The sequence below is a fragment of the Epinephelus fuscoguttatus genome, linkage group LG10 (assembly GCF_011397635.1).
Source record: "Epinephelus fuscoguttatus linkage group LG10, E.fuscoguttatus.final_Chr_v1".
NCBI classification, from domain to species: domain Eukaryota; kingdom Metazoa; phylum Chordata; class Actinopteri; order Perciformes; family Serranidae; genus Epinephelus; species Epinephelus fuscoguttatus.
In genome coordinates this window covers 17,869,580-17,882,178 of record NC_064761.1, presented here as the reverse complement: position 1 = coordinate 17,882,178, position 12,599 = coordinate 17,869,580, and the positions used below count along the sequence as shown (strand labels likewise).

Below are 12,599 nucleotides of genomic sequence, written 5' to 3'. Positions count from 1 at the left end.
ATAGCTCTTTCTCAGTAAACTGTTCAAATGCAATGCAAGTGTGGAGGTGGATTTATCTGGTTGCATGTGGAGCAGCACGTATGCAAATGCAAGGAAGAGCCCACATCTACAGGGGCAGAGTCCTTATTTTTCTAGTCACTGACTGTTTTTTTTATTTGATGGCAAATTACTTTTCAAAAAGGAAGACAAAATTGCCTATTGCTTAGGATGTCAGATAATCAGGAGTACTCTTTACTGTCGATTTGTAATGAACCCAAGTTTTGAAGAGTTTAAAGGAGCGGTCTGTTGGTTTGTGGTGATTGGGGGGAGAAGTTATACTCTTTCCTGCCACCAGCTGTTGTAACACAAGAAGTAGGAACTCTTCGGTAGGAAATTATGTGTCATGATCTTTCATGAACAAACAAATGAGATCAAGTATTTGTTATATGCTGCAGATACATGGATTTGATGACATACCGCAGCTTGTTAGCAAGCGGTTATGGTGTAAGTGGGACAACACTGACAATTCACCTTACATCCAGTGATTAACCAAAGATGTTGCCTCCACCCTGCCATATCTTTCACCTTATAGTTGTGTATCATCACATCAATCACAGTTATTTCTCTGTTATTTACCTATTTCTTTTGTTGACAATAATTATATGTTTGTTGAAACATGATGTACAGTAGTTGCCCCAAAGGAACAGTTAAGAGTCGCTTCTCAGTGGACAGCTAACACGCAGAGACTGCGGGGATTAGCAGCATGCAGATCAGAATATTTTCACATCTAACTAGGTGAATTGAGGGCTTTTTTTCCCCTGACCAAACCAGAATTGGTGTTTGTTGGACCAGTAGACTAAAAAATGACTAATAAGACTAAGACAGTTTTGGTGAGTTTTATTTTGTTTCTGTGGAGTTTGAGTGAAGTGTGTTTTACAATGAGTTAAGAAGGCAATTAAGCTAACGTCAGTCTTAGTTTGGTGGAAGAGAGAAGCTTACATCCAATATCGACCTCAAAAACTAGTGAGTGGGACACACTTTACAGTCCCACTTCGTGTGTTGTCACCATAACAACTAACAACAATTGCCGTTTTCTTTTGCACAAGTCAAACTGACCATACCCAACAGTTGACATATGTCCTTGCTATTTATTCTACTTCTATGGGTTTAAGAAATGGTACAGATACATCAGTGAAGCGACCTTGAAATGTCACTAGCGTGAAAAGATGATGTTGTAAACACCAGGTGCTCTGTCCCAGAGGTCATGTATGAAAAAAGACACTGTACTGAGGAGTGCAGCAGGAAGAGGTACATCTTTATGCTGAGCATTACCAGGATTACAAGAGTCTGATGTGAATCAGTGTGTGCCAACATTTGATAATGTCAAACAGTATGCTACTGTACCTTTAGGCCCTGCCAGGGGAGACTACCTCGGAGGAAGTACATGAACATGTGACCCAGTGCTTCCAAATCATCCCTTCTGCTTTGCTCTAGAAAAGACAGAACAAGATGAAAATTATATTACCAGTGAGAAAGAAATTCATTTTTATAACAAACTGGCAAGGTTAACAGGCAAGTAAGCAGTAGGAACTATAGCATAATTATTCAGGAGCTCAAATTAACCCACATACAGTATAAAAGGCTATGATTTAGTCTGGGAGGGGGGCAATCCTGTGCCATGGAGAGCCAACAGTCTGGTGGTTCTTTCACACTGATTAGCACTCTGACAAGTAGAGGGGAAGAACTAATCAGTGAAATGAACTCCTGAGGTGATTGGTTGGACTTGAAACACACAGACTGTTGACTCTCCATTGCACATGGCTTGTCACCACTGCCAGAGGGAAGAGGAGGAAATGCTTCAAAATACCCAAGAAATGAATCAGATAAATCTTACTGAAGACAGAAGAAATTAAGAAAAGTTTTGAATGACTGTAAAATCAGGTCAAAAAGGCATTTGTTTTTAATGTTGTCTAAATACTTGTGATGCATCTGTACACAATACAGTTAGGACATCTTCATTAAACTGGATGTAAATGTGAGCAAAACTTATCTATACAAATTTAAAGGGATTACTAAACTAGACTTTCTTACCTTTTCCCAAGTGTGTGTTGATGCTCATGTAACGTGCCGTCCCAGTCAGACTCTTGTGCTCCCGATAAGGGATGTGTTTTTTGGTCTCGGGGTCTATGTACTCTTTGGCCAGACCAAAGTCAATGATGTGGATGGTGTGCTGCCTCTTGCTTCCGGGCCGCCCAACCAAGAAGTTTTCTGGCTTCACGTCTCTGTATATCAGACTCTTGGTGTGGACATACTCCATCCGTGTTATCTAGGTGAGCAATAAACAGATCAAAATTAGTCAATGGAAATTTAAAATCAAATCAATTATCTAGACACACACCCATTGAGCAAACATCACAGCTTTATTACATTATTACTTTTAGCTTAAATGTTAAGATTTATGATGACTGCCAATTTCAAATATTTATTCCAAACTACAGTAGTGTCAAAATTGCTTTGCTTACACTAGTTAGCATTCCCTCCATTATATGTATGTATTGAAGGCAATGTTGCACCATGTTTTCTGTAAAGCTTGATGTCACAAAAGCTAGCTCATTTAAATACATGCTTGCTGTGCTCCTCCTCGAGGCCTTACCAGCTGTATGGCTATCATGAGGACTGTCTTGAGGGAGAAGGTGCGGTCACAGAGGTCAAACAGGTCCTCTAGGCTGGGCCCAAGCAGCTCCAGCACCATGGCGTTGTATTTCCCGCAAGGACCAAAGTAGTACACCTGAGGGATTCCCTCTGTGGAGACACACACACACACATAAAAGTTACTGGACTTCTGTAATAATAACTCTCTTTAATGGGTACTTTTATTCTTCTCGCCTGAAAATGAGTTTTGTTTTCGGTGTGAACATCACATGTGGAAAAAAGCACCAGAAACCACTCAACCACAAGGTCAGAGATAAAGACGCAGGGATTTACAAGCTTCAAATGCTCTGATATTTGTAATTTATCTTAATTTGAAGAACTAAATTGAGTAAATAACACTGCAATGTTTTACCTAATGAGCACTGACGTGGCAACATGAATAAGCTGCTGAGGTCATCAGAACATTGTGACATATCAGTGTTGTCAGTGCACTGACATTTTTTTTGTTTCCCAAGCTCCTGTCTCATCTGAGTCATGTCTGCGTCAAATGAACCAAAACCAATACAAAAAAAAATATGTCACTGGCACTACATAAAGGGTTTAAAACTTCCCATTTTTAAAGTACTGCCACATAGCACAATACTAGTGTAATGTGAAGTGAGAAGACAGTGCCATGAAAGGTGCTTCATATGCTGAACTGAATCATCAACCTGGTCTGTTGATAAAAAAGTGTGGGAGGAGACTCTTCACTGACACTACAGCAGCGATGACAAACTGAACTTTAGTTGGCTTCCCACAACAGGTTTGTCAGAGGAGGGCATGGCTTACATTTCTTTCCCTCCTCCAAGGGATTAAAAGGAAAGGTGTCTAAAAGAAACACCAGTGACGGTGAGCGGCACACTGTCAACAACTGCAAATAGCCTTTGCTACTAGAAACCACCACACCCTTTATGTGGTAATGTGTATGACTTCTAAAGAATGTGGACGGCTCAAAATGGTGAGATGTACCATGTGTATGGATATCAGCGGTTTGACGGTGGAAAACTGGGGCGTGGCCAAACACTACAGTCTGTCCTTCTGATGGAACAATAAGGCACATAAGAGAAAGAGAATCTGTATTTCTAATTTTGTAAAAACTAATACATAAATCCGAAAATCACCAAGTAGTTCACAATTTCTTGATATTTTGGTGCCACATTTGGTACTAAAAAAACAAGCAGTCTCACAGGGGCCTAAAGCTGCTGTTTGCCAAAGTCTGCCTGATACAGATTTAACCACTCTGTCACAACAAAATGAACTGCTGAGGCCCTTAAGACACCAGCATCGTATTTCACAAACACTCTTGAATGACGTGCAACAGCTCACTGGAAAAAAGATAGGTAATTCTACGTGTACACAAAACCAGACTCATGGTTTTCACTCACTGGCATTTCTTTTGGTCAGCCCTCTTGCACTGAAATTTCAGAGGAACTTTATGACTCTCACAGACATTTTTGCCCAACACAATCATAACCACTAGTCTCCATGTTCACAATATTCACTGCCAGGTTAGTCCTTGTAGAGTTGGCTCTGTCACATTCAGTACGTTTACATGACATTAGAGAAAATCGATGTATTGTTTTAGTACAACTAAAACCAGACTTTAAAAATACATGCAAGTCCGAGTGAAATCATACTAAATTGAATATCTCAAAGTTGGTCTAACACACCCAGATAATGCAATCAGGAGTCGACTTACTTCTGCACATATACAGTATCAGACCCAAACTGGCCGAGGCTCTAAGCGCATACTCCAAAGTGTCCACTCCAGGCTTTGACCCATGAGTCGAAAGCATTAAATGCATAACAGAAGAAACCGGTAACAACATGGCAAAGTCTTTACCCAGAGCCATGCATTTTTGGACGGAAGAAATGTACAGAGCTGTCCACCGTGGTACCAGTTTGCCGCTAGCTAACCATAGCTAACTCTGTAGATTGTATAGTCTGTGACATAATGGGTCAACCAGAAAAAGGTCCAATATTAACAAGGGGGGCATGCAGCCATGGATGGAAGCAGAATCGGACATACTTCAGTCAATAAACTGATTCCCCTCCCGTGCTTGTACACTGGGACAAGAACAGTCATCCAATTGAATGGGCTAGTTGAGCTATAACCGTAGCTTGACTTAACGGTGCATGTAAACACAACACCTAGTATCTCCGTGCCAGCCATCTCCCTGAAAGCTCACTAACTCTTGACATACCACATCAGTACTGCCACAACAGCAGACAGAGCCGCACTATGACAGTGACACAGTCAGATAAAGAAAGTCAATGAGATCAAGGTACAGATTAAAATGGGAAAGAGACTGAGAGAATGGGCAAGCGCATTTGTACTGTACTTAAAATGAATAAATGTGTAATAGAGATAAATGAGAGCTCAGAATGGGAAGTATTCAGTTTGGACTGTGTGCCAGCTGCTAGCCAGGGGGACACAGAGTTTACAGTTGGATTTACCTGATTTACCCCCAGACATCAGACCAACAGGGCAACAAGACACACTGTGCATACACGGATGCAGACACACACACACACACACACACACACACACACACACACACACACACACACACAAACTCTCATGCACGCACGTATGCACGTAAGCAGACACACGTAAACAAACACACCTGTCTGCCCTTTAGTCTTCAGGATTTTCCTGGTAATGAAGCCCATGACAGATGAGGCAGTGACAAGAGATCACTGGGAGGGCTGACTCATCAAAGCTTGGCCCAAATCTAGAGGGCATTCAAAGCACAGTCATCACAAGAGGAAAAGCACACAGTGTATTATTATCTTCGGCTGGTGGATGCGAGCAAAGATTTGTGCTTTACAGCAGCTGTAAGCACCAATCTAGAAATGGCTGGTGGAAGCAGTCCACGGCACATTTTTAGGGTGACTTCTATCTAAACTTTAGAATATACTGTGAGCTCACTTGTCAGCAATAGCTGTGCAAAATAGGATACGTGAGATGATGTGTGATGTGATGGTTGACACTAACTCAACTGTAACAACCAAACAAAACAGTGAAATTACTCTCCAGTGCAACACATTTTCTCTCACAGCAAACAGTGAGCACTTCAAAAGCAACAAAATGATGAAGCATGACTGCCAATAATCATTTTGATAGGGAAAGAAATTGTTCTCTGTAAAAGCTAAAGGCCAAACAAACAATTTTAGTGGCTGGCTTCTCTGAATGATTCACAATACGCAAACTGAATCCCTCCTGTGATGGTAAATGTCTGTAATTCTATTATATAAAGTCATATCAAAAAATACACCCAACTGTGTTCAGTATTATTGGGTACGCTCTGGCTTTCATTGCAAGCCAATGTCAGCGGTGCTCTGACCCCCACTGTCTTGACAATTTGAGACAATCCAACCTATTGTATCTGCAGGCAGGCCTTCTCAGGCGACACAGTGAGAGGGGAGGCTACATCATGGCAGCTGAAGACAATGTTGCCCTACAATGAAATGTCAGAGTTAAGGGCCAAAGAGGAGAGGGCTGGAGAAGAGAAGAGGGGGAGGACAGGGAATGCGTATTAAAGATTTAGATTATGGAGTCGAGTGCACTGAGAGAAGAGGAGAAGAAGAAGTGACTTCCATTAGACCCAGTGCTTTGGAGATGTTCTCACAAGCCTGAAATGTGATCAGCACTTGGGCTTGCACAGACTGAGCCTGAAGCTACAAATGCAACATAGCTTATGAGCACAACAATCCCATAAAACACCATAGGGCCGACTGCCTGGTGGGGAAAATAATATGACAACATAACTGTTGTATCAAGTTAATAAAGAGTCCTACAAGATATTTTGCAGCTTATACACTTCAGTGGCTCCATGAGATATCACTCAAGCAATGATTTTGCTTACTTTAAACTAGGACAGTTTTTCTCTAAGTTAACATACTTTCTTCAAGTTATTTTCAGGTTGACTGGTCTGTTTGTCTTTAAGATTAGTCATGAGAAAATTGTCACTTTCTGAAGCAGTGCTAGGGATTATATAATGTTCCACAGTAAGACTATTGGACATACATATATGTAGATGCTGAAATGATGCCCTACTTACATAGACATTTAGTCAAGCCATCATTAAAAAATAGATTACCGTGGAACAATAATAATGTCACAGTAAAACAAATCCATTATCTTGTCACTGTGGAATGTGACACCTTATACTGTGCTATTTTTACAAATCATGACAAAGTACTTAATTATTAAAACTGGTAAACTCATTATGATATAATTATATGAATTGCCTCTTGACATTTTTTTCTGTTATTGTTGCTATGGTGCATCCATCTCCATGCTGTAGCCTCTGGTGAGTTATTAAAATAATCTTATCAATTCAAAGTAGGACAATCTTGCATCAGTAGTCAACACATAAACTGATTTTCATCTGTAAAACTATCCACATGGCATGCATAAGAATCTATGATCTGCATCAAATAATATCATTAACATGGACCCTGTGTCAGCGAGATGGCATATCGTGCCCTCGAAAGCCTTGATGGGGTTTATGAATATTCACAGGGATGCTGATAATCATCACTGAATAATATTCAAAAGGAAATTACATACTTACATGTCACATCAATGACAGTAACCTCCACACAATCATGTACACATGACTGCTTGAGCTACATCGGCCTGTGAAATATAATTAAATGACAGATGGACCATAAAAACAGGACACCATTTCTGCGGCCTCTCCCCTGACAACAGTGGCAAAGTGACTGAAGAGGAAGTCACATACTCTTTGGCAGACTGGCACAAGACTACTATTACTACCAGCACATTTTAACTGCTATATGACAATTAGTAGTAATGCTATTACTACAAGAGCAACTGAAATACCAGGTCAGTTTTTAAGAAATTCTGTGAACTAGGAGGCAGGACTCCCAACTGTTGTGATCTGTTCAGGACACAGGAGAATTAACACTGTGCAGATAAGCTCCTCCTGGGCATTAAGCGCTGAGTCGTCCATGCTGTGACATATTTGAGGCTCTTGGGTTGTGCAGGACGAACAGGGTCACATGTCCCCATTTAGCAAAGTTGACAACATAAGTAGATTTAATCTATAGCCTTGACTCCTCCCATGCAAGACAGTCAAGTGAGCCTTTCTGTCATATCATCACAGAGTAGTCAGTCATCATCTTGAGACAAGACCTCTCTGCTTAATTGTGTGGCAATACTCAATTTCAAGATGATAGAAGAGCTGCTGAAAGTGTCTTTAAATCAGGCAATTTATAATCTTCATACAGGATAAATATATAGGAATCAGTATTTAGCTGAACCCTAGTCAGATGATTTTTTGATACCAGTTACATGCCTTACTTTGTCGCATTAATATTCTGACTCCTGTTCAAAGTATCATCATTAATTGTGTCCTTGATTTCCACACTCATTGTCAGACTTTAGCTATGCTATGCAACACGTCACACCACCTGTTGTATTGGAACATTTTCAGATTATGTTAAAAAGCAACAAGATCTCACCAGCTGTTTCAGCCAAAATAAATGGGCCTAATATCTCTTCATTTTAAAACATAAAAATACCAGTTAGTCTGTACAGGTCAGGTCAATAGAGTATATATTTCTATAAAAAAAAAATCATAGCAGTATCATAGGGATTTCTTTCTTTTTGAAAATACATCATGGTCCTAGTCTAGGCTCTGCTCCTGAACATGTTTTACCATGTGCCATCTGCCTTCCCATTTCAGTGAAATTAGAAAGTGAGGTGAGTCATGTCTATCTGGTACATAATGTTGACTTGCGATGTACATCTGTAAAAGGTGTACAGCAGCAATCACAACTGAAATTCTGTAAATAATAATGTTCAGTATGCATCTGAAAACACTTTAATGGCATCACATCAGCAGGTTCTGTTTTCCTACCTGTGAATATATCCTGTCTCTGGTTGTGTATAAGGGACATTTCTACATGTGGCACAACCCCAGACCTCAGTTAATAAGAGTCAGGCTGAAGGCCAGCAGTGGTCTCACTGGCAGGAGGGATGTACAGGAAGTGTTTAATGCTCCAGAGGAAACAACTAAAGGCAGAGAGAGACAAGCCTGGACTGGAGGAATCCTCTGCTATAATCAGTGGAAATGGCACAGGAGATGACAATTACACTTTCCGTTGAGTTTATATACGTGTGGGCATGCATTGTGTAAAATGTGCTCACAGATCAGAATGACCGATTAAAACAAGAACAGCCATAAAGGAAAAAAAAAAATAGGCCACACCCTGTCAGCAATGCACGTTACAGAGTTTCCCTGCAATCTGCAGGCAGCAGAGGCAGAGGATACTGTGGCTAGGGAAGCTATCCAAGCAGACACACCATAATGGCCCGACTGCTTGTAGAGGGCCATCTATAAATAGTCAAGGACTGCCCTAATGCCCCACCTCCTTATCAACAGCGAGGGCTTTTGCTCTGGCACAAGGAGCCAAGAAGCTGGCACGTGTCACTAAATTAGACCACAACACACACACACACTTATCAGACAAGGGAGGATCACTGCAATGAGAAGATTGACTCACTTGCAATAGTCACAGAAAGACAAATGTACTTAAATATAAAAGCATACCCACATAATTGTATAAGATATGTCTACACTGTCACTCTTGCAGCTACCCAGGTACCCAGACAAAACTTGCTAAAAGCTCCATAAATGTGCATATACTGACTTTAAAGGCTCCACCAGTCTTTCCAGCAGAGAAACACAGAGTCCTACAGTAGCTTCTCATGGTTGGTTGACTCTGACTACCAGCTCCACGTTGCTGTCCACACTACATTGAGTAGTGGTCAGTCAGTGTCTCCCATGTCCCCGGACCCTCCGTGTCACACACTACGTAGCAACGAGGCCACATCTGCTACAGTCTTTGCTCCCTCACTTCTCTTTGGTGTTTTTAAAATGCTGGGAGGGAGAGTTGTGGCAGAATTTAAGGGTGTAGTTACCCTTTAACAGACTAAGTTAGCCTACTTTACATTATAAAATAAAACGTCAGTTGGGACTTGGTACCTGCATTTACTCAATTATAAAGGACTTGGTCTGGGAGAAGGGACAAAAAAAAAAGCACTAATGAGACACGCAGGTGTGGGTGGCTGCAGAGTGGAAGACTGCACGGACCTCTTGTCTGCACCTTTCCCTCTTGCCAGCTCGACTAAGTAGTGGTGACATGTTTGCATATGGCGTCTGAATTAAAGACTGAGCATGAGTGTTGTGAGCTGGCCAAATCAACACATGCATCCACACAAACTTACACAAACATGACAGGTGAACCTTCCCAAAAAACAGACAGCCTGGCAGCGCTGTGGGAGAAAATAAAAAATAATCAAGTCTCGGTCCCTCCCAACCATCTGACGTTGCCTTCTCTCTCACCCTCTGTAACTAACTGACCAGCCAAACCAGATCAAAGAGCTGCCGCCCTGGAGCCACAGCAATGCATCATAGCACATTAACATGTTCTGGGCAGTGCTGTAGGAGAGGAAAGAATCTGGGTACTGTGGAGGTGGGATTATAAAAGAGGAAGCAGGATTTCATAGCATCCATTGGTTCCCACAGATGTAGAAAAATAAACTAAACACACACTGTGAAGTTTAGCCTCAAGTAGAATGGAAGCTGCTGGAGTTGTGTTTGTGTGTCTGTTTCCCTGTTTCATGTCCACATCTGAAACTACATCCTTTCCCCTTCATTTTTGCCTTCCATCAACACTACGCTGGTAATTTTCTCACGAAAAAAAAAAAAGTTCTTTCTCCTGAATAGATGCTGTAAATCTGAAAGCAGAGGCCTCACGCTACAGGGGAAAGAGGAAAACTAAGCTTTTCCAAAATAAACACAATCTGAGCTAACTGGATGACTACAGAGGACGGTAAATGATATTTGTATGAATACAAAAACCTGATGAGCAAAAAGCTATACAAATCAACTGAAGACCTGCCACTTAGAGGTTAAATTAAATATTTACTCAAGTCACATTTTCCACAATAACAGCCAGAATAGTAAAATATGAGCACATTTGTTGCATTACAGTATATAATCTTTGATGTAAACAAATAGTCTCCCATAAGCTAAATACCAGTGGCATGGTATTAAAACAGATTTACAAAAAAAAAAAAAAAAAAAAAAAAAAAAATCCACTCAGCTGAGTAAAATCAACATATTTCGCCAACTCCATATCAGTGTCAGCATTTTCAGGGATTAAATCTTTGTCCTCCTCTTTCTCTCCCATTTGTTGACGCGTTCTCAGAAAAGGCATCCATTTCCAGTGTGCCATTATTCCCGATTACAAACTCTGATACTCTCACAAGTGAACCTTTCACACTCATAATACTGAACTAGAGACTACTGCTGCAGATTTAACTAAAAAAAAAACCACATTAAAATCACTGTGATGACAGTTACATTGCCTAGGGGTTTCACAAAATAGCTGACTAGTAAACAGTCAAAACCACTAGTCAACGCTGTCGACTAATCCTTCATCTGTGGTTTTAGCATGGTTCAGTAACAAAGCAGTGGCAATGGATCCACAGCAGATATGCAGCTGGGGGGTGCTGTGGACAGACGTAATACTGTGAAACTTGGCCTTGAGGAGCTGCAGCATTTATTAACGCACAAACTGTGAACTCTGGTGTAAAATTGACTTGATATCTTAAACTCTCCTCTGCTCTGATCACTCTCTTACCCGCTTACACCGCATTTGCTGTCAATCTCTCTTTCACTGTACCACACACTCCTTACGCACACACACACACACACACACACACACAGTAAACATACTGGCTTATTTAAACAATCATTTTCGACGTTACGGCATGTTAAATAAACAGAATTTAAGGTGTTAAAGAGGAAAAGACTCCCGGTATCCCTTCAAGAAAGCAGTCGCATTGTCACTGTAGTCAAACAGTATCTTCAATTCATACAAGGTTTAGGCCAATCAGGATGCTGCTCAGCTGTGAACAGCCTCTCGAAGCCAATCAAAGACTCTGCTATTTCACCTATCCCTAGGTGGGTGCCGCTTTCATTAGTTAACCCTTTAGTGATTGTATTTAAGATGTTTTTTAATAAGAACTGATCATTGTTATAAGGTGAAAACAATGACATCTCTTGTGCGATTAATCAACTAGTCTAAGGATGTCAACGGTTAACCAACTCGAGTGCACTGCAGAGCGGCCAAGGAACCAGTTTTGGGAATAGTGGATGAGTACTAAAATGCAGTAGTCATGAATGCCCTAATATTGCCTTCTTTAATATCTCAAACACAACAGCAACCTGTAAACACGAAACAGAAAGTCATTTTCACTGCCCAGCCCAATCTAGTGGGAAAAGGCCCATTCACATTTAACTCATTATTACAGTGCTGTCTAACAGACTGCCTTGTCTCTTACCTGAATTTCCCAACTGTTTGTAAAATCTATACTCCAAATGGAGCTGTGGCGCCCTGGACTTTATAGGTTCCTGAAAGAGAAGAGAAAAAAAAGAAACAAAGGAGAGTTAAATATGACATAGCTAACACAGCAGTTATATTCGTGACCTTAAATGACATGTTGGCTGTTTGGCTCAGTTAACCCTGCAGGGGAAAGTATCTATATGGGGAAAACATAGCATTGTATTTAAAAAAAGAGTTTGTGAGTGACAACTTTGCATGCACATCGACATGATCACCTCAGCCTGCAATTAACTTAAATACAACGTTGTCCTTATATTAACGCCTAATATAACTTAAATTAAGTCTCAGGTCAGACTTGTGGGATGTGAGAGGATAAAGAGCATTTCCAGCTGGTGAACAGCAGGCTTTTGTGATGACAAGGCTGATAATCAACCCACTGGGACATATTGTTCATTATATCGCTAGCTCCAGCTTTACAACCTAAAATGTAATCTGATTAACCCCACTCTTATGATGACAAGGGCATTATAGACAAATGTGAG

The 12,599-nt window shown here is 40.8% G+C and overlaps 1 protein-coding gene across 5 annotated transcripts in view; it reads right to left on the bottom strand.

Moving 5' to 3' along the window:
- csnk1g2b (casein kinase 1, gamma 2b) overlaps nt 1–12,599 on the bottom strand; it is a 37,718-nt gene that overhangs the window by 7,427 nt on the left and 17,692 nt on the right. For all 5 annotated transcript variants that reach the window (XM_049587497.1, XM_049587500.1, XM_049587499.1 and 2 more), the window contains exons 3-6: nt 12,056–12,125; nt 2,633–2,781; nt 2,071–2,305; nt 1,384–1,469 (exon numbers count right to left, since the gene is read on the bottom strand). In XM_049587497.1, the coding sequence (XP_049443454.1) occupies nt 1,384–1,469; nt 2,071–2,305; nt 2,633–2,781; nt 12,056–12,125 (540 nt within the window). The remainder of the gene's footprint in view (nt 1–1,383; nt 1,470–2,070; nt 2,306–2,632; nt 2,782–12,055; nt 12,126–12,599) is intronic.